Source organism: Balaenoptera borealis, assembly GCF_965194805.1.
Source record: "Balaenoptera borealis genome assembly, chromosome: 15".
Classification (NCBI taxonomy): Eukaryota; Metazoa; Chordata; class Mammalia; order Artiodactyla; family Balaenopteridae; genus Balaenoptera; species Balaenoptera borealis.
The window spans coordinates 39,722,575-39,746,389 of NC_138871.1; the positions used below are offsets into that span (position 1 = coordinate 39,722,575).

General features: G+C 38.1%; 1 protein-coding gene across 10 annotated transcripts in view; it reads left to right on the top strand.

Moving 5' to 3' along the window:
• USP34 (ubiquitin specific peptidase 34) overlaps positions 1-23,815 on the top strand; it is a 236,543-nt gene that overhangs the window by 1,667 nt on the left and 211,061 nt on the right. Inside the window, exon 1 of one of the 10 annotated variants that reach the window (XM_082357915.1) lies at positions 18,143-18,395. The exons of 4 other annotated variants lie outside the window; for them this stretch is intronic. In XM_082357915.1, the coding sequence (XP_082214041.1) occupies positions 18,167-18,395 (229 nt within the window). In that variant the 5' untranslated portion in view covers positions 18,143-18,166. Of the gene's footprint in view, positions 1-18,142; positions 18,396-23,815 lie in introns of those variants that run through there. 5 more of the 10 variants (XM_082357911.1, XM_082357907.1, XM_082357910.1 and 2 more) reach the window with 5 other exon arrangements.

The following is a 23,815-nucleotide window of genomic DNA, read 5'->3' on the forward strand; positions in this document are numbered from 1 at the left end:
TCTTGTTTGTGTTTGAATTTTACTTTAATGACCAAAGGCAATAATAAAAGTGGAAGGGTTCTAGTTTACTTTCAACTCTGTATTTACTTCCTGACAGGTGGAAGCAGGCTTTTGCACAAATTCAAACTATACAGTATTTGTGTCATTCCAGATTTTCCTAGAATTTTAAGGTTATTTGTATTTATTTTGAGGTACTTTTATTTTTGGTGTAGGTGGTTTATGAAATGATGATAAACTTAATTCCTTAGTATTTGTTTCAGTGAACTCTATTTTAAATGTCTCGGATGTCAGTTGTGTGATTATGGCTTGGTTTTTCTGAAACTGGAAAATGAATAGCTTTGCTATCTTATATAAGGAGAAAACTGCTTTTAATAGTTTTGTTGGTGTTTAAAAATTATTTTAAACCGAACTATGACAATTAATTTTAAACATAGTATCTAAAGAAACTAAAGTTTGTTAATCCTTATTACCTTTTGAAAAGAGACATAATGAAGGGTTCTATTGAAGGTTATTTGGGAAACCCCTAGAACTTTGTCTAAAAGCACTCAAAAATGCAATCGATTTATGGAGTTAGAAATTTAGCTTTTGTTACCTTTAATTAAATACGGTTAATTGAACCAGGTTCACAAAATCTGGCCATGCAGACCCTTTAAGAAACCTGTTTTAATGAGCAGATAAGAAGGATTTTCTGTTTGTGTATAAGCCAATGGTTTGGAAAAATACTTTGTTTCTTAATATTTCCTATAAAGCTCAGTTTAAAAATTTGCCCTTTAAACTCTAATCTGACAATGAAGCTTCCTTAAAAAGAAATTACTTCAGTAATTTTATTTGTAGGTTATACCAAGCTATGAGTAGTTGCTTCTCCACTGCCCCCGCCCCCAGTTCTTTTACAGTTGTTTTCATTTTCCCTTTGTGTAGTTCCTGTATCTCAAACATAAGATGCTCAAGTTCCCTGAGAGCATTGGGTATTACTATATCTCATTATGGTAACACTTAATCCATGACTGGGTTGGAGCATAATGGCTGGAACTTGATAAAACTTGTTGAATTAAAGTAGGTTATAAATCTTTCTTGTAATCTCACAATAATTCTATATTAAGTCTGTCCTTTTTTCCCCCAAAGGTTGTGCAAAGATGAGCATCAGTTCATCCTTGATGAGAAATTCAGACTTAAAGTCCCAAAATAATGTGCTCAGTATTCATCTTTCAATATAACTCCCCATAACAATTTAACCAAGAGAAGAAATAAAATTAGTATATCTTTAGGTGGTGTGTTGGATAGAATTAAAATACCAAAAACTTATTTCTTGTCAAATTTACAAACACTGATCAAACCTAAAGAAGTCTTCCTGGACACACCAGTAAGTGTATAATCTAAAAATTTTGTGTTTTAAATGAAAAGGTAGACATGATGTGGATAGTATAGCTTTATATCTGATGTGCTCGGAGTTTTGATAAGGTTAAGGACTTCCTATGAAACGTTTATTTTAAAATCTGGCAGAAGGTAATGTAGTTAAACTAAAAATTGATGACAGAAGATAGTATATAATAGCTTCCTTTATCATCAGTTTTTGATGAGAATATTAATATTACCAGTTATACCTCTCGTCCTGCTGAGAATCTGAAGCTCTCAGCATAGAAACATATACAGGTATTCAGACACAGTACAGTTTTGCCTGTAGGTTAAGGAAGGGCCCACTGAAGCGTGTCCATGGAACCAGGCTAAGGACTCGGTAGTAAGGACCTCCTTATACCCTTTTTTAGTAGTCTTGACGGGTATCTTAAAATTTGAAATTGCATTTGAAAATAGCATTTGGCTTTAGTGTTAGAATAACCAGTTTCAACAGTACTAACATATTTGAGTTTTCATATTTTTTTCAATGCTTTGTTTTTAATAAGGAAGATGTTTTAAAATGTGGAATGTATTGAGTGAACTTTGCGCCTATCAGTTTGTGGGGTTGCATTCAGTTTAGGATATAATTTTAAGTTTATATTCCTTTGCTTGTTCTGTTGACTTTGTATATTTGCTACTTTTATAGCTTCCCTTGTGAGCTAGTTTACTAAATCTAAAAGCATTTCTGGATGTTGAGAAGCTGGAGACTTGAAATTATGCTTTGGGCCATCAGCGTAGCTAGGTCAACTAGTAAATTGAGGTCACTGTTTGCCTTGGTGGGGTAAGTTTCTCGAGAGCAGAGTGAAAATGGCTTTAAATGTACATCCATCTTTTTTTTTTGTTTGATTTATTTATTTTTGGCTGTGTTGGGTGTTCGTTTCTGTGCGAGGGCTTTCTCCAGTTGCCGTGAGCGTGGGCCACTCTTCATCGCGGTGCGCAGGCCTCTCACTGTCGCGGCCTCTCCCGTTGCGGAGCACGGGCTCCAGACGCGCAGGCTCAGTAGTTGTGGCTCACGGGCCCAGCTGCTCCGCGGCATGTGGGATCTTCCCAGACCAGGGCCCGAACCGGTGTCCCCTCATTGGCAGGCAGATTCTTAACCACTGCGCCACCAGGGAAGCCCTACATCTATCTTTTAAACCATTTGTCTGTTGTGGATTTTACTCTGTGTGTTTAGTGAATTAACACTTTACCAAATGTTTTAAATGGGCAATTCATTTGTCGTTCCTAACTATCTTTTGTGATAGGCAGGAGCAAGTATTAGTATCTCTCTTTTTTTTTTTTTTTGGCCTTGCTGTGCAGCTTGCGGGATCTTAGTTCCCCTGCCAGGAATTGAACCTGGGCCAACCGCAGTGAAAGCGCAGGTTCCTAACCACTGGACCACCCGGAAATTCCCTAGTATCTCAATTTTAAATGTGAAAACATTGAACCTCAGAAAGGCTAAGTGGTTTGCTAAAAATCACCTGTCACCTGCTTAGTTAGTAGTCAGATCTAAGCTAGAACTCAGGATACTCCATCAGTATTTGCATTTTTATTTTTAAAGTATACTTTATTGAGCCATTTGTGTTGGGAACTTTTTGCATTCTTTGAGGTAGGTACTTTATCACCTTTTTTAGATAAGAGAACCAAGGCTTAGAGTTTACATAAGTTGCTTAGAGTCACATGACTTTATTTGGTGGAGTCAGGATTTGCACGGGACTTAATCTCACGTCTTCTAGAAGCCCATGCTCTTTAACCATTATGCTGTGCTGTATAAACTTTACGATGATCTATTCAAATGGAAGACATTATGAGTACACTGAATGGCAAAGTAAAAAATTACTGAATTTTTATGTGTTTTCACAAATTTGCTCATAATTCTGTGGTAATTGTAGAAAGAATTTAAAAGTGGTGGTAGAGACATTGCTTTGGGAAAGATCCCTGGTGTTCACCTTACTTGCTACAAGTAGTAAATTCTTCCTTCTCCTAAAAGAAAACAATCATAATAATAAAAGTGGTGGTAAATGTAGCTGAATGGGAATGTCTTAATATATCTTAATGTTGTTAGCAATGAGCTCTTTAGTAAACTACACATTTCTGGGGTTTTTAAAAATATAAGTATATAGGCATGAAATAATCATTAGTAACATAACATTTTCTGATAGACATTTAATTCTGAAATTTGAACTGATTCTTAAAATTGGAAATTTGATTTTACTACAATGCAAAGTACCAAATTTTTAATTTGGTAAATTAATCTTGCTAAGAATATACACTCTTAAAACAGTTACTATTTGAAGTACTATTTTTCAAAGATCAAAATACAATTTCAACTCATATCTTTATAAAGTAACTTATAAACCATAAAGCACTACAGTGTGTAGATTTTTTTTTTAGTTTTTTTTGCACACACACACACTGTATTTTATTTTTACAAGAGATAAATAGACTGACACCAAGCATTGTAGTAGATTTTTAATAGCAGACTGTTTGCATTGTCAGTGATAGCTATTGATAACTAGGTTTAGCACTATATTCATGAAACGTGTTAATGTTTCTTATATGTTTAATAGTGGGGCTTTCCTGGTGGCACAGTGGTTAAGAATCCGCCTGCTATTGCAGGGGACACGGGTTCGAGCCCTGGTCTGGGAATATCCCACGTGCTGCGGAGCAACTAAGCCCATGTGCCACAACTACTGAGCCTGTGCTCTAGAGCCCATGAGCCACAATTACTGAAGCCTGTGCACCTAGAGCCTGTGCTCTGCAACAAGAGAAGCCACCGCAATGAGAAGCCCGCGCACAGCAACAAAGACCCACGGCAGCCAAACATAAATTAATTAATTAATTAAAAAAAATTATACGTACTTAAGTTACAGACCATCCCTCCCCCCCCCCTTTTTTTAAATAGACAACAGCCTCTCTTTCTGGATGCTGAATTCCTTAAAGTCAGGGGTCATATTTTGTTTCTTCTTTTCCCAGTACTAATATAGTGCCTCGTAGAGAGTAGGTGTCTAGTGAATATTTTAGTTAATGAAAAGTTTTTGTAGAAGAATATGAGTGCCTAGGCTCAGTGTTCTTGGGCCTATTGTCAGTACTGATTTAGATATGAGAGTTTGTGGGTGAATTATGCTGAAGGTGCAGATTATATTACATATATTGCTAATTCATAAATCAGTAGGTATGTACTTATAAAAAGTATCCACCCTAACCAACTGTGTTCTAATTTTTTTTTTAATGAATTTATTTATTTATTTATGGCTGTGTTGGGTCTTCGTTGCTGCACGTGGGCTTTCTCTAGTTGCGGTGAGCGGGGGGTGGCTCTTCGTTGTGCTGCACAGGTTTCTCATTGTGGTGGCTTCTCTTGTTGCGGAGCACGGGCTCTAGGCGCCCGGGCTTCAGTAGTTGTGGCACGTGGGCTCATTAGTTGCGGCTCACGGGCTCTAGAGCGCAGGCTTAAGTAGTCGTGGCGCGTGGGCTTTGTTGCTCTGTGGCATGTGGGATCTTCCCGGATCAGGGCTCGAACCCGTGTCCCCTGCATTGGCAGGTGGATTCTTAACCACTGCACCACCAGGGAAGTCCATTATGTTCTAAATTAATAGATAATGCAAAAAGGCAAAAATTTTTCTATATAGGTGGTGAGATTTGAGTCTGTGGGATGAAATTTCACTAAATTACTTTATTTATTTATTTATTTATTTATGGCTGTATTGGGTCTTCATTGTGGTGCGCGGGCTTCTCGTTGCGGTGGCTTCTCTTGTTGTGGAGCACGGGCTCTAGGCCTGTGGGCTTCAGTAGTTGTGGCACGTGGGCTCAGTAGTGTGGCTTGTGGGCTCTAGAGCACAGGCTCAGTAGTTGTGGTGCACAGGCTTAGTTGCTCCACGGCATGTGGGATCTCCCCGGACCAGGGCTTGAACCTGTGTCCCCTGCATTGGCAGGTGGGTTCTTAAGCACTGTGCCACCAGGGAATCCCACTAAATTACTTTTATTTAAGACTTTATATACCAGGAAAATAATTAGACTTTTAACCTTTTAATGTGATTAACAACTGTTAACGTTGTTTTTCTCTTAAATTCCATAGAAATTAAAAAGTGTCCAAACGTAGATTACTCAGTTAATTGAGAACTGATGTAGTATGCACCTTGCCTTCTCTTGCACCTTTTTAAAATAAATTTATTTATTTTATTTATTTATTTTTGGCTGCGTTGGGTCTTCGTTGCTGTGCATGGACTTTCTCTAGTTGCGGTGAGCAGGGGCTACTCTTCGTTGCGGTGGGCTGGCTTCTCATTGCGGTGGCTTCTGTTGTGGAGCACGGGCTCTAGGCACGCGAGCTGCAGTAGTTGTGGCATGTGGGCTTACTAGTTGTGGCTCGCGGGCTCTAGAGCGCAGGTTCAGTAGTTTTGGCACGCGGGCTTAGTTGCTCCATGGCATGTGGGATCTTCCTGGACCGGGGCTTGAACCCGTGTCCCCTGCATTGGCAGGTGGATTCTTAACCACTGCGCTACCAGGGAAGCCCATCCTCTTGCACTTTTTTTTTTTTTTTTTTTAACTGTGGAAGAGACAGGTTTCTCTTTCTGCCCTGGCTATAACCTCTTCTAGGGACCTTATCTAGTTTACATCCCCTGAAAGGCTCTTCTCCCTAACCATCGCTGATTGGATTCCAAATAGACTCCTGACCTGGTGGATTGGTGGGACTGTTGTCCATCAATCAGATTTTTTCCTGTCAGAATGTTTGAACTAAAGAGCCAGGTAAGGCTTCCCTGGTGGCACAGTGGTTAAGAATCCGCCTGCCAATGCAGGGGACACAGGTTCGAGCCCTGGTCCGGGAATATCCCAGATGCTGTGGAGCAACTAAGCCCGTGAGCCACAACTATTGAGCCTGCGCTCTAGAGCCCGTGTGCCACAACTACTGAAGCCTGCGTGCCTAGAGCCCATGCTCCACAACAAGAGAAGCCACCACAATGAGAAGCCTGAGCACCTCAAGGAAGAGTAGCCCCCGCTGGGCGCAACTAGAGAAAGCCCTCGCACAGCAACGAAGACCCAACACAGCCAAAAATAAATAAATTAAAAAAAAAAAAAAAAAAAAGACTCCCCACAGACAAAAGCAGATGATTATAGGAACAAGGGAAAAAGAATGTAGACAGATGATGATAAAAAGTAAATAAATAAATAAAAATAAAGAGCCAGGTAACTATGAGTAGCTGAACTAGAGTGAGTGCTTTGGCAAGCTGATGTGAAGGAGCAGAAACACGGAGCAAGTGGGGGAGACTATTTGCGGAAGAGAATTGGGGCAAATTTTTGGAAATAGTTGATATTGAAGCTCTATAAAGAGACAGAAGTTAATATCCTCTTGGCTTTCTTTTTTATTTATTTGGCTGCCCCAGGTCTTAGTTGTGACAGGCTCCTTAGTTGCGGCTCCAGGGCTCCTTTAGTTGTGGCATGCATGTGGGATCTAGTTCCCTGACCAGGGATCACACCCGGGCCCCCTACATTGGGAGTGCGGAGTCTTATCCACTGTGCCACCAGGGAAGTTCCCCTAGTGGCTTTCTAATACTGAAGCTAGTGCTCCTATTTAGCTGTCTCCCCTGTACATACCATTTGAGTTAATGTGCAACCAAAAGAGTTTTGATTCCAGTATTGCCCCATGATGAGCTCTCCTGTATTGGAAATTAGGTGTAATCTTTAGCTGTGAGTGTTTCATTATAATCTGGCTTACTTTCTTGGAACATGTTGGGCAGGTGTCATCTGTAGTGTTTGGTGGCAGGAAAAAACTTAAGAACCTCTATTGTTGCTTACTCATCTCTCTACCAGTGTGTTTAGTTTTTTTGAAGAGAATAAAAGCTTTGTTGTTTTTCATTCTAAAAAGGATACCTGCTTTTTTAGAAAAAAATCAAATAGTGCAGAAAATAATAAAATTAGGATAACCGAAACTCTGTTTACCAAAGAAATCGTTCATGTTTTGGTAAACATCTCTTAAGTCATTCTTTTCTCTCTTTCCTCAGATACACTATTTCGTGTAAATAAACTGATTGCATGTTACTAATTATTATTTTTTAAAATAAATAAATTTATTTATTTATTTATTTTTGGCTGAGTTGGGTCTTCGCTGCTGCCCGCGGGTTTTCTCTAGTTGTGGCAAGCAGGGGCCACTCTTCGTTGTATTGCGCGGGCTTCTCATTGTGGCGGCTTCTCTTGTTGTGGAGCACGGGCTCTAGGTGTGCAGGCTTCAGTAGTTGTGGCTCGCTCTGGAGTGCAGGCTTAGTAGTTGGGGTGCATGGGCTTATTAGTTGCTCCATGTCACGTGGGATCTTCCTGGACCAGGGCTTGAACCTTGTGTCCCCTGCATTGGCAGGCGGATCCTTAACCACTGTGCCACCAGGGAAGTCCTTATATTATTTTTATTAATAAGATGTAGCTACCTTTCCATGTTAATATGCACTTACATTATCGTTTTTAATGGCTTTAGTGTAGTCTTCCATTACTTGGTCATACTGTAACTTAACCAGTCCTCTAATGATGGGCATTTGGGTTGTTACATGACTTTGTAATTGTCTGATTATCACCTTGAATATAGCCTCTGAAATCACATTGCTGAGTAGTTCATACAGCATATCTGGAAGGAAATCTGGCAATATGATAAAACTTTTAAAAATTATCCTTCCAACATTAGAGCATGAGTGTAAAGCCTTAATAATCTTAAAGTGTTTATTTTGACTCTGAGGTCTGTGGAGCTGTTTTAGCAATGTATTGGTTCTAAACCACCATAAGACAAATTTGGAAGGGACTTTTTATTCTGGGTAACTTTGCTGCCAGACTCATGAACTTTATTCTGATTATTGAGAAAGGCTCAGTAACCAATGATGAATGTAGAAGTATAAGAGCAGTAGTAAGAGCACTAACTCAGAATAAATTGAGACTTATGAAAATGCTTAAGACAATAGAGCTTTTAAAGTTGTGTTCAAAGTAAGATAAATAAGGGGATAGTGGACCCACTGCTTGGGTGGGTATAATAGAGGGTGGTGATCAGCAGAATGTTGTTTTACTCTAATAATTTGTTTCCATTTTCCCTTCTAAGAGGAATCCACAAACCCTCAGGATAAATCATACATTAAGAGAGACTCTAACCTCTAGATTGGTAAGGAATAATGAGAGCCTTATTAGTAGTGATAAGAGTTAAAAATCTTCAGGAATGGCAGATTCTTTTCAGTGAAGGGGATAGAGCCATGGTTGTGTGTGATTATGAACCTTTAGCTTATTAAATTTCTAGAAAAGCAGAAATTGGCAAGTATTATTTTGGAAGCTATAAGAGAAACTTGCCACTATTAAATAATTAATCAATTACTAAAGAGTGAAAGGATAGTAAAAAATTGATGTGACACTAGTAACTTATGTTAAACCAATCTTATTTTATTTTGATATAGAAGTAAATATGGTAAAACATGGAACTATCACTATAGATATGACATTTTGATTACATGAAGGCACTTGACAGAATCTGAAGCTATCCTTGTGAAAAAAATGAGTTGTTTTTTTTTTGTCAACTTTGAGGGACATCACTGGTGGCAAGCCATAGAATCTTGTCCTTAATTCTTTCTTCTTCAAGATTTATAGTAATGAGCCTCAGTTTTTAAACTATTCCTTTGAGTGGCATTGTCCCTGTTTCAGGGGAGTGAGGATGACTTTGGAATCTGTTTCAAGATGAAAAGCTCATTTTGATCTGTTTTGTAAATTGGAGCTCCATGTAAGATTTTTTTGGTGGGGAGCAAAGGGTGTAGCTGCTTTATAAATAAGCTTGAAAACCATTAACAATGTTGGTGCTGAAAAAGCCAGCACAATATGAAACTTTTCTTTTCAAGTATTATAGGTAGTAGTGCAGTGCTTATGCAGTTGGAATACTGTGTTGGATTATATACAATACAGTGACAATCAGCTTCTGAAGCTATTTGAATACTGTGCAGTTTCACATATCTTCATGGCACCTCATGAAAATCATGAGAAATAGAATGATTTGGCCAAGGTTACACAGCTAGTAAGTAGCAGAGCTAGGACTAGAATTTAGTTCTTATTCCTACTCAGTATACTTTTCTCTACCCATGCTGTTTTGTTTTTGTTTTTGTTTTTTTAAAGAGGAACTTGACTTTGGGAGTTGGGAAACTCATGAAAAACAAAGGGACTATAGAGAGATTAATTCTGGCTAAAGTGGATTAGGCAAGGTTTCAAGGAAAGTGGAAGATGAACTGGGCCTTTAACTGGTTGGAATAGTTACTGGGAATGAGGGGAGTGGAATAGTTTACCACGATTTGTGCGACTCTGCATGACATAGGCAATGCTGACCTCATCCCCTTGCTTGCTTTGTTTTCTTTCAGTGATGTTCTTTACTGCCAGTGAGCCTTTATTTTTCCCTGGAACTTAATCACCTTCCTATGCCTTTAATTTTTCAGAGAGGCCTTTATTGAACATCCACTCTAAAGTAGTTCAAGTTCTTATCCTTCATAGCACTTAAAACAGTTCAAACTATTTTTATTTTTTATTTATTAATTTAATTTATTTATTTGGTTGTGCTGGCTCCTTAGTTGTGTCATGCGAACTCAGTTGTGGCATGCATGTGGGATCTAGTTCCCTGACCAGGGATCGAACCCGGGCCCCCTACATTGGGAGTGTGGAGTCTTAACCACTGCGCCACCAGGGAAGTCCCCACTTACCACAGTTTAGAATTATGTATTTATTTTTATATACTTGTTTAATGTCTTTTTATTTTTTATCTTTAATTTTTTTTGCTGCACCGCGTGGCTTGTGGGATCTTAGCTCCCTGATCAGGGATTGAACCCTCGACCTCAGCAGTGAACACGCAGAGTCCTAACCACTGGACCACCAGGGAATTCCCTTTAATGTCTTTTTATTATACAGGGTTACAAGTTCTGTGATTGCGACTAGCTTACATTAACTGAGTTTCACAGTGCCTACACGTACTAGGATCAATATGAATCTGTTAAAATATCTGAAAAATCTTAAGATCACTGGAGGTGGTTAATGGAAGATGAGGGTAGGCTGGATGTGGTAGTTTTTCCTGTTTTCTCAAATTTTGGGGACATTTCAAGTACTGTCAATCCTTTTGTGATGTCTTGCTCAGCACCCCCCTTCATAAAAAGGTACTTCACTGATTTAAAAAAAAAAACAAAACTCTCATTTTGTTAAGTTGTGTTTAGTTTTGTTTTTTTCCCTGAATGTCCCTTGAGATTAACCCTTACGGATTAAAAATCTAAGATTGGGAATTAGTTTTCGAACCCAAGTTAGGACTCTGTTGCAAGAACCAGAAAGAACACCCCATTTGGCAGAAAGAAAAAGGAGTTTTTTAAAAGCCATAACTGAGCAGTGCAGGTGTGTGCTATGTTCTGGTGTGGTCTACTCTTTTTTTGTTTGTTTGATTTTGTCTTTTAATTGAAGTATAGTTGATTTACAGTGTTGTGTTAATTTCTGCTGTGCAGTGAAGTGATTTAGTTATACATGTATATACATTCTTTTTTATATTCTTTTCCCATTATGGTTTGTCACAGGATACTGAATATAGTCCCTTGTGCTATACAGTAGGACCTTGCTGTTTATCCATTCTATATATAATAGTTTGCATCTACTAACCCCGAACTCCCGGTCCATCCCTCCCCCACCCCCACCCCCCGACCTTGGTAACCACAAGTATGTTCTCTATGACTGTGAGTCTGTTTCTGTTCTGTAGGTAGGTTTATTTGTCTCATATTTTAGATTTCACATATAAGCGATAATATATGGTATTTGTCTTTTTCTTTCTGACTTGTTTGGCTAAGTATGATGAGCCCCGGGTCCATCCATGTTGCTGCAAAGGGCATTATTTCATTCTTTTTTATGGCTGAGGTGTATTCCATTGTATATGCATACCACATCTTCTTTATCTATTCATCTGTTGATGGACATTTACATTGTCCCATATCTTGGCTATTGCGAATAGCGCTGCTGTGAACATAAGGGTGCGTGTATCTTTTTGAATTAGTTTTGTCTGGATATATGCCCAGGATTGGGATTGCTGGATCATATGGTAGTTCTAGTTTTAGTTTTTTTTTTAAATAAATTTATTTACTTTATTTATTTTTGGCTGCATTGGGTCTTCGTTGCTGCACATGGGCTTTCTCTAGTTGTGGCGAGCGGGGGCTGCTCTTCGTTGTGGTATGTGGGCTTCTCATTGCGGTGGCTTCTCTTGTTGCAGAGCATGGGCTCTAGGCATGTGGGCTTCAGTAGTTGTGGCACGTGGGCTCAGTAGTTGTGGCTCGTGGGCTCTAGAGTGCAGGCTCAGTAGTTGTGGTGCACGGGCTTAGTTGCTTCGCGGCATGTGGGATCTTCCTGGACCAAGGCTCGCACCCGTGGCCCCTGCGTTGGCGGGCGGATTCTTAACCACTGTGCCACCAGGGAAGCCCCTATTTTTAGTTTTTTGAGGAACCTCCATACTGTTTTCCATAGTGGCTGAACCAATTTACATTCCCACCAACAGTGTAGGAGGGTTCCTTTTCTCCTGGTGTGGTCTACTCTTAATCTGCAGATTCATAACATTATCAAGACTTCATTTCTCTGTGGCTTGCTCTGCTGTGCTTCCTTGGTTTTGACCTTAGTTTGGCCCTTCTCAGAGTAGCAGAAATGGCTACTGCACACCATCTTTATACCACACTGTTTGCAAATCACATATTTATACTACACAGAGCAAAAAAGAGAGAATCTCTTCTGAAACCTACTGTACAAGAACAAGGAAGCTGCTTTTTCCAAAACCTGGCTAGCAGATGGTGCTTCATAGATCATTGGCCCATGTTTTTATCATGGGCCTTATTCCTGAAGTAGAGTTCAAAGAGGATGGATTTTGGTTGGCTTAAACTGATGACCTATTCCTGAAGCTGATCCCACCAAACCTCATAGCTAAAAAACGGTAAGTGTTTCCCCAAAAGAAATTTGGCATGTTGTGATTATGAAGAAGGTGAAATTGTTTTTGGACAGCAAGCACACATATCTAGTACACTGTGCTATACTGAAAACCTTTTTTTTTTTTTTTGGCAGTTTTGTAACTTTTTTTGACAGTCAACGATTAGTTCTTATCCACATCAACTAAGTTTTTGAAAGTGGTGACAGGTACTTAGGTAACCAACGTATAGAGTTTGTCTGTTTATTTATTTATTTTATAAGTGTATTTTTAAAAAATATTTATTTATTTAGGCTGCACTGGGTCTTAGTTGCGGCATGTGGGAGCTTAATTGTGGCATGCGGACTTCTTGATTGAGGCATGCATGTGGGATCTAGTTCTCTGACCAAGGATCGAACCTGGGCCCCCTGCATTGAGAGCGTGGAGTCTTACCAGGGAAGTCCCTAGAGTTTGTTTATTGAATCTTCATCCTCATTGTGTTTTCTGGATAACCACACATGGATACAGTATGGGACATTCCTAATTCTTTGGCTCATACTGTTTTGTTGAGCGTGGTGTCAGTGTGCACATCTGGAGATCCTGTTTTCTTAATGGCAGATTTCTGGATCTCTTTCAGTTCTTGAGGGGCATGCTTCTTGAAGCTGACTCTGGGTGCACTTGTGAATGTTGATGGTATATTCTCTGGTTGCTAACCAGAATGGTTGAATGGCCTTCTTCTCTTCACCCTTCTTTGCAGGAGTCATTCATTCTGCTGGGTCCAGTTTGGAAAATTGAAAACCATTTCTTTTTGTTTGTTTGCTTGCTTGTTTACATTTTATTTATTTATTTATTTATTTATTTTTGGCTCTTTTGGGTCTTTGTTGCTGCTCGTGGGCTTTCTCTAGTTGCGGCGAGCAGGGGCTACTCTTTGTTGGGGTGCACAGGCTTCTCATTGCGGTGGGTTCCTTGTTGCGGAGCGCGGGCTTTTAGGTGTGCGGGCTTCCGTAGTTGTGGCATGTGGGCTCAGTAGTTGTGGCTCGCGGGCTCTAGAGCGCATGCTCAGTAGTTGTGGCATATGGGCCTAGCTGCTCCACGGCATGTGAGATCTTCCTGGACCAGGGCTCGAACCCGTGTCCCCTGCATTGGCAGGCGGATTCTTAACCACTGCGCCACCACGGAAGTCCCAAAAACCATTTCTTTTTTTTTTTTCTTAACATCTTTATTGGAGTATAATTGCTTTACAATGGTGTGTTAGTTTCTGCTTTATAACAAAGTGAATCAGTTATACATATACACATGTCCCCATATCTCTTCCCTCTTGCATATCTCTCCCTCCCACCCTCCCTATCCCACCCCTCTAGGTGGTCACAAAGCACCGAGCTGATCTTCCTCTGCTATGCGGCTGCTTCCCACTAGCTATCTATTTTACGTTTGGTAGTGTATATATGTCCATGCCACTCACTTTGTCCCAGCTTACTCTTCCCCCTCCCCATATCCTCAAGTCCATTCTCTAGTAGGTCTGCATCTTTTTCCAAAAACCATTTCTTAACATTCTATTTACTGACTTGATTATTTTTTGTGTGTCTTACCTTAACTCTTTATGTTTGAATACTTTTTTTCAATATATAAGAAATATATTGAATATTTTATACATGTAAAGCATTTGCTGTATGCTGTGGTAGATAGAGATACATTTAGATGTATATCTACCCTTAAGGAATGTTAGAGTACAATACAGATGAGGCAGTAGGATAATAGTTGAGTGATCTTTGATCTGACAGACCTGAGTTCAAGTCTTGTTCCTGTCATTTATTAGATCTCTGGTTTTGGTTATGTTCCTTTATCTCTTAGTGCGTTCTTACTTACTTGAAAATGAGGATAATAACATCTTAAATAAATACAAGGATTTTGGGAGGATTAAATAAGATAATGCATATCAACACTTAACACAGTGCCAGCGTAAGAAATATACAAAAAACAATGGTATGAAAAGACAAATGGTAAATTCCATTAAAGTATATATAGCTGAAGTGCAGTGGGGAGGAGTTTAGTTTTCTAAGACTGGAGAAGGCTTCATGGAATTGATAGAATTTAAGTTGATCTTTGAGTAATTTTCTTTTTAATGATTGGAATTGGAGAAATGGTTATTTCAGTAAAAAGAGTTTTGTTAAAACTTTGGTGTATATTATTCCAGCTAACTTTCTGTATTTATAAAAAATTGATTTTGTATGTACTATTTGCTTTTTTTTAGTATTTTCTCACTTATGTATATCTGAGAACAGAATTTAATGGCAGCCTACTTTTAGTCTTTTGAATATAACACCTATTTAGCGTTTTTCCTGTGAAGAAAAAAAAAATTAAAATATCCTTGCGCATAGAAATCTGGGTCATGTCCAGCATCAATAGGTAGAAACTTTTAAGGCTTCTGTTGCTAAATTGCCTACTAGAAGGGTTATACTAATTTATACCCCAACAATAGTATTTGAGAGTGCCTGTTTATTTGCATTAAATATTTTGAAAAATCCATATAGTAGAGGAAAAACAGATATAGTCACTATCCAAAACTACTTGGTTCCTGCAAGAGTTCAGATATTGAGGATTATTGCATTGTTTGTATTGACATATTTGGTTCCTGAGTTTTATTTATTAATTTTAAATTTATTTATTTATTTTTGGCTGCATTGGGTTTTTGTTGCTGCATGCGGGCTTTCTCTAGTTACGGCGAGTGGGGGCTACTCTTCCTTGCAGTGTGCGGGCTTCTCATTGGAGTGGCTTCTCTTGTTGCGGAGCACAGGCTCTAGGCGCATGGGCTTCAGTATTTGTGGTACGCGGGCTCAGTGGTTGTGGCTCGTGGGCTCTAGAGCGCAGGCTCAGTAGTTCTGGGACACGGGCTTAGTTTCTCCACGGCATGTGGGATCTTCCCAGAGCAGGGCTTGAACCCGTGTTCCCAGCATTAGCAGGCGGATTCTTACCCACTGTGCCACCAGGGAAGTTCTGGTTCCTGAGTTTTAATAACGAGTAGTCTACTGTTATTTAGAAAAGCTTTTCCCACTTTGAGATCAGATATTCAGTTAAGCTTTTTTCTAGTTTTTATGAATTGTTTAATTTTTAATCCATCTGGAATTTGTTTTGGTGTAAGTTATGAAGTAGATCTAATATTAGTTTTTCCAAACTATTACTCATTGATCTTAGCGTCCATCTAGTTTTTCACTGTTTTGATATGACACCTCTGTGTTACACAGAAGTTTTAAGTATATTCCTGGAGGTCTATTTTTAAGCTTTTTATTGTTTAATTAATTGTTTGGTTTTAATTTAGTTGCTTCATGATATATTTTAGTACCTGAAAATATTAAACCACATTGCTAATGAAAAGTTATTTATTCCTTGAGATAAAACTTCAGAATTTTTTTGTTGTTGTGTTGCCCTCCTCCCCTCACATTCTGTTGGAATTTTTATTGTAATTGCATAATGTTTATAAATAGGAGCATGAGTTGACATCTTACAGGATTGATTTTGCCACTTCAGGAAGCATAATGTGCTTTCCCATTTATATAATCTTCGTGAAACTTTGTGGGGGTTTTCCTTTATGTAGATTCTGCACGTTTCCTTTATAATTATTCCTAGGTATTTTTATTTCTTGTTCTTGTAAATGGAATTTTCACACACCTTTATCATTAATTGTTTTGTTTTATTTTTGATAACAGTTTTATTGGGATACGTACCTTACATGTCACCCATTAAAACTGTACAACTCGGTGGCTTTCACTGTATTCACAGAATTATGCAATCATCACCACAGTCAATTTTAGAGCACTTTCATCACCTCAGAAAGAAACCCCACACCGTTTAACTATCACTGTAAATCCCCTGTCCTCCCAGCCCTAAGCAACAATCTACTTTCCGTATGTATTTGCCTATTTTGAATCTTTCATATAAATGGAATTATAGTATATCTTGTGACTGACTTCTTTCACTTAGCATATTTTCAAGATTCATCCATGTTGGAGCATGTATCAGTTCTTCATTCCTTTCTGTGACTGAATAATATGACATTGTATGAATATAGTACATTTTTTTTTCTTTTTTGGCTGCACCGTGTGGCATGCAGGATCTTCCCCTACCAGGGATCGAACCCATGCCTCCTGCAGTGGAAGCGTGAAGTCTTAACCAGTGGACCAGGAGGGAAGTCCCCACATTTTGTTAATCCAGTCATCAGTTGATGGACATTTGGGTTGTTTCTGCCTTTTGACTCTTATGAATAATGCTTTTGTGAACATTTGTGTAAAACGTTTTCCATGGACTTAGTTTTTACTTCTCACAGGTACTTGGGAGTGGAATTATTTGGTCAAACGGTAACTCAGTTTTACTTTTTGAAAAACTGCCAAACTGTTTTCCAAAATGCTGCAACGTTTTATATTCCCTTCAGTAGTGTATGAGGGTTCCAGTTTCTCAACATCCTCATCAACACTTGTTACTTTGACTGTTTTATTCTAGCCATCCTAGTGAGCTTAAAGTGGTATCTCATTGTGTGTGTCTTTTTTTTTTTAATGAGGAATCTTTAGTTGTGGCATGCGGGATCTTTTTTGTTGTTGTTGGCGGCATGCAGACTCTTAGTTGCGGCATGTGGGATGTAGTTCTCTGACCAGGGATTGAACCCAGGCCCCTTGCATTGGGAGCGTGAAGTCTTAGCCACTAGACCACCAGGCAAGTTCCTCTCATTGTGGTTTTGATTTGCCTTTCCCTGATGAATGATGATGATGAATATCTTTTTATATGCTTATTTGTCATTTGTATATCTCCTTTGGCAAAATGTCCATTCAGATCCTTTGCTCACTTTTTAATAGGGTTATTTATTTTTTATTATTGGGTTGTCAGAGTTCATTAATATATATTCTAGACATGGGTCCCTTATCAGATATATAATTAGCAAATTTTTTCTCCCATACTGTGGGTAGTCTTTTCGCTTTATCACTACTGTTCTTTGAAGCACAAAAGGTTTTAATGTTGAAGTTCAGTTTATTTATTTCTTTTGTTGCTTGTGCTTTTGGTTTCATGTCTATTGCCAGAATCCATTGCCAAATCCAAAGGCATGAATACTTACTCCTATGTTTTCTTGTAAGTTTAATAGTTTTGGTTCCTATATTTAGGTCTTTGATCCATTTTGAGTCAATTTTTTGTACATGGTAAGAGGTAAGGGTCCAACTTCATCCTTTTGTATGAGGCTGTCCAGTTGTTCTGGCACCATTTGTAGAAAGACACTTTCCATTGAGTGATCTTGGCAGCTTTGTTGAAAATCAGTTGACCGTGGATGCATGGGTTTGTTTTTGGACTCTCATTTCTGTTCCATTGATTTATATGTCTGTCCTTCTGCCTTGGTTACTGTAGCTTTGCAGTAATATTTGAAATTGGAAAGTGTGAATCTTCTAACTTTGTTGTTTTTCAAAATTGTTTGGCTGTTCTGGGTCCTTTGAGTTTCCTTATGAGTTTTAGGATTAGCTTTTCAATTTTTACAAAGACGCCAGCTGGGATTCTGATAGAGTGTGGTGAATCTATAGATAAAGCTGAAGAGTATTATTACTATTTTAACAAAGTAAGTCTTTTGATCCATGAACATGGAATGTCTTTCTGTTACTTAGATTTCTTCAACTTTTTTTGACAGTGTTTTGTAGTTTTCAGAGTATAAGTTTTGCATTTCTTCTTATTATATTCCCAAGAATTTTATTTTATTTTTTTAAAGTCATGAGATGTCACATTAAAGTCTCCTTTTTAAAAAAAATTATTTATTTATTTATTTAATTTATTTTTGGCTGTGTTGGGTCTTAGTTGCAGCACATGGGCTCTCTAGTTGAGGCGTGTGAGCTCAGTAGTTGTGGTGCGTGGGCTTAGATGCCCCGCAGCATGTGGAATCGTAGTTCCCTGACCGGGGATCCAACCCACGTCCCCTGCATTGGAAGGCGGATTCTTTACCACTCGACCACCAGGGAAGTTCCGAATTTTATTCTTTTTGATGTTATTGTAAATGGAATTGTTTTGTACGTTTCATTAAGAAATTTTTTTTTTAAATTTTTAGCTGCATTGGGTCTTCATTGCTGCGTGCAGGCTTTCTCTAGTTGCGGTGCGCGGGCTTCTCATTGCGGTGGCTTCTCTTGTTGAGGAGCGCAGGCTTCCATAGTTGTGGCACGCAGGCTCAGTAGTTGTGGCTCACAGGGTCTAGAGCGCAGGCTCAGTAGTTGTGGCACACGGGCTTAGTTGCTCCATGGCATGTGGAATCCTCTTGGACCAGGGCTCGAACCTGTGTCCCTTGCATTGGCAGCAGACTCTTAACCACTTTGCCACCAGGGAAGTCCCCTGTTTCATTTTTGCATTGCTTATTGCTAGTGTATAGAAATGCAATTGATTTTGTATCTTGCAGTCTTGTTAAACTTGTTTATTAATTTTCTTTAGTGATTCCTTAAGACTTTCTTAGGATTTATACAAGATCATGTCATCTGTGAATAGAAACAGTTTTACTTCCTTCTTTTCAATTGGGATATGTTTTGTTTCATATAACCCTTTATTATTAAATCTGTATCTTCATTTGGTTCCATCATTGGTTCTCAAAGTTTGATGTGTGAACCCTGGGGGTCCCAGAGAGCCTTTCAAGGGGCCTGAGAGGTAAGTCATATTTGCCTTTTGGTTGATATTTTCACTGGTACTGCAAAGGCATGGTGGATAAAACACATTGCAGGAAATAACACAGTGCACTAAGTAGTTAATAAAATCTTTGCTGCCAAGCACTTGCTGTTTAAAAAAAAATTTCACTTGATGCCTTTGATGAAGCAATGGATATTAATATTATTAAATCTCAAAAGCTTATGTGCATGTCTTTTAATATCCTGTGATGAAATGAGAAATGCATATAAAACATTTTTTCTGTGTACTGCAGTAAATGGTTGTCTTAAGGAAGTGCCCTCATGTGATTGAGTCGTAAGCTGAACTAGCTGCTTTTTTCATGAAACACCATTTTTATTTGAAAGAATGATTGACTTAGAGGTTATCCAGATTTGGGTATATGGTGTGCATTTTCTGGAATGAATGAGGCAAGCATGTCACTTCAAACAAGACTGATGGTGTTAGTTGCCAGTGATAAAATTGAGCTTTCAAGAAAAAATTAAGATTTGGAAAACTTGTATCTGTCACTGTGAGTTTGACAGCTGCCCAAAACTTACGGATTTTTTTATGAGATTGATGGAACTATTAATGATACGATTTTTTGATATTGTGTAATGAAATATGTCAACAGTGGAAAGATCTACATAACTTAGTGAGCCAGTATTTTCCATATCACCAGTGCATGATGTTACAAAATCATTTATGGGCAAAAAGTCTATTCAGAGAGCAAGATAGATCAGTGGATTTTAATGTAACAGTACTGATAAGGTTTTAGATTTCACATTGCAACTTGTCTTTTAGAAATTAACACTTGGGGCTTCCCTGGTGGTACAGTGGTTAAGAATCCGCCTGCCAATGCAGGAGACACGGGTTTGAGCCCTGGTCCAGGAAGATCCCACATGCTGTGGAATAACTAAGCCCATGCACCACAACTGCTGAGCCCGCGTGCCACAACTACTGCAGCCCGCGTGCGTAGAGCCTGTGCTCTGTGACAAGAGAAGCCACCGCAATGAGAAGCCTGCTCACCGCAACGAAGAGTAGCCCCCACTCCCCACAACTAGAGGAAGCCTGCATGCAGCAAGAAAGACCCAGTGCAGCCAAAAATAAATAAGAATAAAAAGAAATTAATTAAAAAAAAAAGAAATTAACAGTCATTGAGTTTTGGTGTAATATCAAAGAAGAATATCCAAAATTATCTGACAGGGCTGTTAAAATAGTCCTCTTATTTCCATGTTCAGATCTTTTAAGGATGGATTTTCTTTATTTGCTTTACCAAAACTATATGGCAGCACATAGAATGCAGAAGCAGTTAATGAGAATCCAGCTGTTTTCTATTAAGCCAGACTCTAAAGATATTTTCAAAAATTTAAAACAGCGCCACTCAAGTCACTGATTTTTTAAAAATGGAAAACAGGTAATGAATTTATCGTTTATAAACTAATGAATAAATATTCCTAAATTTTAATTCAAAACACAATAAATATTAATAAATATAAGTCACCTAAACATAAGTTCTTTTAAGTTTTCAGTCTTTAAGCACGTGAAGGAGCCCTGAAAACAAAGGTTGAGAACTGCTGGGCTGCATAATCTTAAAATTTTCCCTTTCCTTATTCAGGGTTTTGTTACTCGAATCCCTTCAGTATGGAGATTACTCAGGGTTTAGTCCTTTGCTGTGTATATTATGAAGAGGTTGAAGTAAGGATTCAGTCTACTCTCATGACTTCATTATCTTTCAGAGTATATTTCTAGCACTGACTGATTTTCCAAGTGTCAGACCAATATCCTTAACTTAGTGCTAGACATTTTTATTTAAGTATCCTTCATCCTCAAATTCAACAGAAGTGAAACTGAGTCCTTCATCTTGTACTCATATTTATTTTTTTGCTTGCTTCTTTACCTAAATCTTGCTTAACTATGAATTTCTCATACTGGAATTTATTTTAGTATTTGTTCTACCTTCCGTACTTTAGAATGATGCCTCTGGAACTTTAATGTACATATGATCACCTGGAGATTTTCTTAAAAAGGCAGATTAATTCAAGCAGTCTGGAATTTTGCCTGACTCCTCATTCTAAGAAAGCTTCTACATGATGCTGATGTTGTTGGTCTTTAGTACACACTTTGAGTAGCAAGGCCTTAGAATACGTTAATTCCATTTATTCTGCTCCTGTCTTTTATACTATTGTTGTAGTGTATTTTAATTATATTTTTAAAGTTTAATAAGACGTTATTGTCAAGTCAGTATTCATTTAGATTTACCCACTTTTATCCTTTCTGTTGCTGTTCATTCTCTTTTGCATCTCTGGGCTTTCATCTGGGATCATTTTTCTTTTAGAATTTCCTTTAGTGTGGTTCTGCTGTGGATGATCTTTCCCATATTTGCTTGTCTTTTAAAATGAAGATAAAATATATTTTCAGACAAGCAAACACTGAAATAGGGTATTGAATTACAGATTTGTGGGTGCTGTTGCTTCTTTCAATAAGTCATTCCATTTAAAAAATTTTTTGGTTTAAATAGTTTATACTGAGAATTCAGCCATCAGTTTTACTATTGCTTCTTTAAAGGTAAGTTTTTTCATCTGTCTGATTTTAAGATTTTCTCATTGTCTTAGGTCTTCAGCAGTTTTACTGTGATGTGTCTACGTCTCTTTCTGTATTTATTTGCGAACGATTCATTCTTTTTTTTTTTTTTTAAATTAATTAATTAATTAATTTACTTTTGACTGTGTTGGGTCTTTGTTTCTGTGTAAGGGCTTTCTCTGGTTGTGGCAAGCGGGGTCCACCCCTCATCGCCGTGCGCGGGCCTCTCACTATCGCGGCCTCTTTTATTGCAGAGCACAGGCTCCAGATGCGCAGGCTCAGTAGTTGTGGCTCACGTTGCTCTGCGGCATGTGGGATCTTCCCAGACCAGGGCTCGAACCCCTATCCCCTGCATTGGCAGGCAGAGTCGCAACCACTGCGTCACCAGGGAAGCCCACGAACGATTCATTCTTGAATCTGGTTTGAGTTTTGAAAAGTTAGTTTTGTAGCCATTATTTCTTCAAGTATATGTCCTGCCTCATAATTTCATCACTTTTTGGAATTCCAGTTACATAAATGCTATATGTTTTTCATCATCTTCCTTCACTCTTTTGCTCTTCTGTATTTTCCATCCTTTTGTCTTTTTTGTGTCTGTACTTCAGTCTAGATATTTATTTTTGACCTACATTCCTTAAATTGTATGTAATCTAGTATTAAAGCCATGTATTGAGATCTTAATTCCAGTTATTGTATATTTTAATTCTAAAGCTTTTGATTCTGTTTTAATAGTTTTCAGAACTTTGCTGAAATTCTTCATCTTAATATCTACTATCTTGAACATATTGCTGTTATAAAGTTCAGGTCTGATAACTAATTAATCTTATTTTTTTCTTACTTCCCTCCCCCACCTCTGTTTTGATTATGTGGTTTATGGTCTTGTTTTTTGGTATGCTTGATAAATTTTTTTTAACTTTGTTATAGAAAAACTTAGTCGTGTAGAAGTAGGAAGGTTCATAGCAATGATATTTATGAATCTGTCACTCAATCAATAATTACTAGCTCATAGACAATTTTGTTTCATTTGTATCCTACTCATTCCCTTTCCCCCACCCACTGTATGATTTTCAAGCAAATCCAAGTATTATATGTTACGTGTATACATTTCAGTATAGTTCTCTAAAAGACAAATACTTTAAAAATACATAACCACAATATCATCATTACAACTAAAAAATTAAGAGTAATGTAATACAAAACATCTAGTGGTCAAATTTCTCTCATAATCTAAATTTTAAAAAGTTTTGTTTAATTTTTCCTTTAAAATTTGAATCAAGGTTCAGATGAAGTCTATTGTAGTCGCTGATTCTTTTTTTTTTCCTCCCCCGCTGCACAGCTTGGGGGATCTTAGCCCCCCGACCAGGGATTGAACCTGCACCCTCAGCAGTGAAAACATGGAGTCCTAACCACTGGACTGCCAGGGAATTCCCAAACTTACTCATCTTGTAACTAGAAGTTTGTACCCTTTGACCAACATTGTCCCATTTCTTCCACCCCCCACTCTCCTGGCAACCACCATTCTACTCTCTTTTTCTGTGAGTTCAGCTTTTTAAGATTTCATGTATAAGTGAGACTATATAATGTTTGTCTTTCTCCGACTTACTTCACTCAGCATAATGCCTTAAAGGTCCATCCATGTTGTCACAGATGGCTGAATTTATTCCATTATATATATGTACCACAGCTTCCTTGTCCATTCATCCATCAGTGGACACGTAGGTTGCTTCCATTTCTTGGCTTTTTGTTGTGAATAATGCTGCATTGATCATGGGGGTATAGATATCTCTTTGAGATAGTAATCCATTTCCTTTGGATATGTACCCATAGGTGGGATTGCTAGATCATGTTCTATTTTTGCATTTTTTGAGGAACCTCCATACTGTTTTACACTGTGGCTGTACCAATTTACATTCCCACTTACAGTACACCAGGGTTCCCTTTTCTCCAAATCATCAAAAACACTTGTTATCATTTGTCTTTTTGATGATGGCCATTCTAACAGATGTGAGGTGATAGCTCATTGTAGTTGATTTGCATTTCCCTGATGATTTGTGATGTTGAACATCTTTTATGTACCTGTTGGCTATTTGTATGTTGTCTTTGGAAGACTGTCTATTCGGGTCATTTGCCGTTTTTTAATTGGTTATTTGATTTTTTTGCTATTGAGTTGTATGAGTTTCTTATATATATACTTTTTATTTTTTATTATTTTTAAAGATTTTTTGATGTGGACCATTTTTAAAGTCTTCATTGATTCCGTTACAGTATTGCTTCTGTTTTTTATGTTTGGGTGTTTTGGCTGTGAGG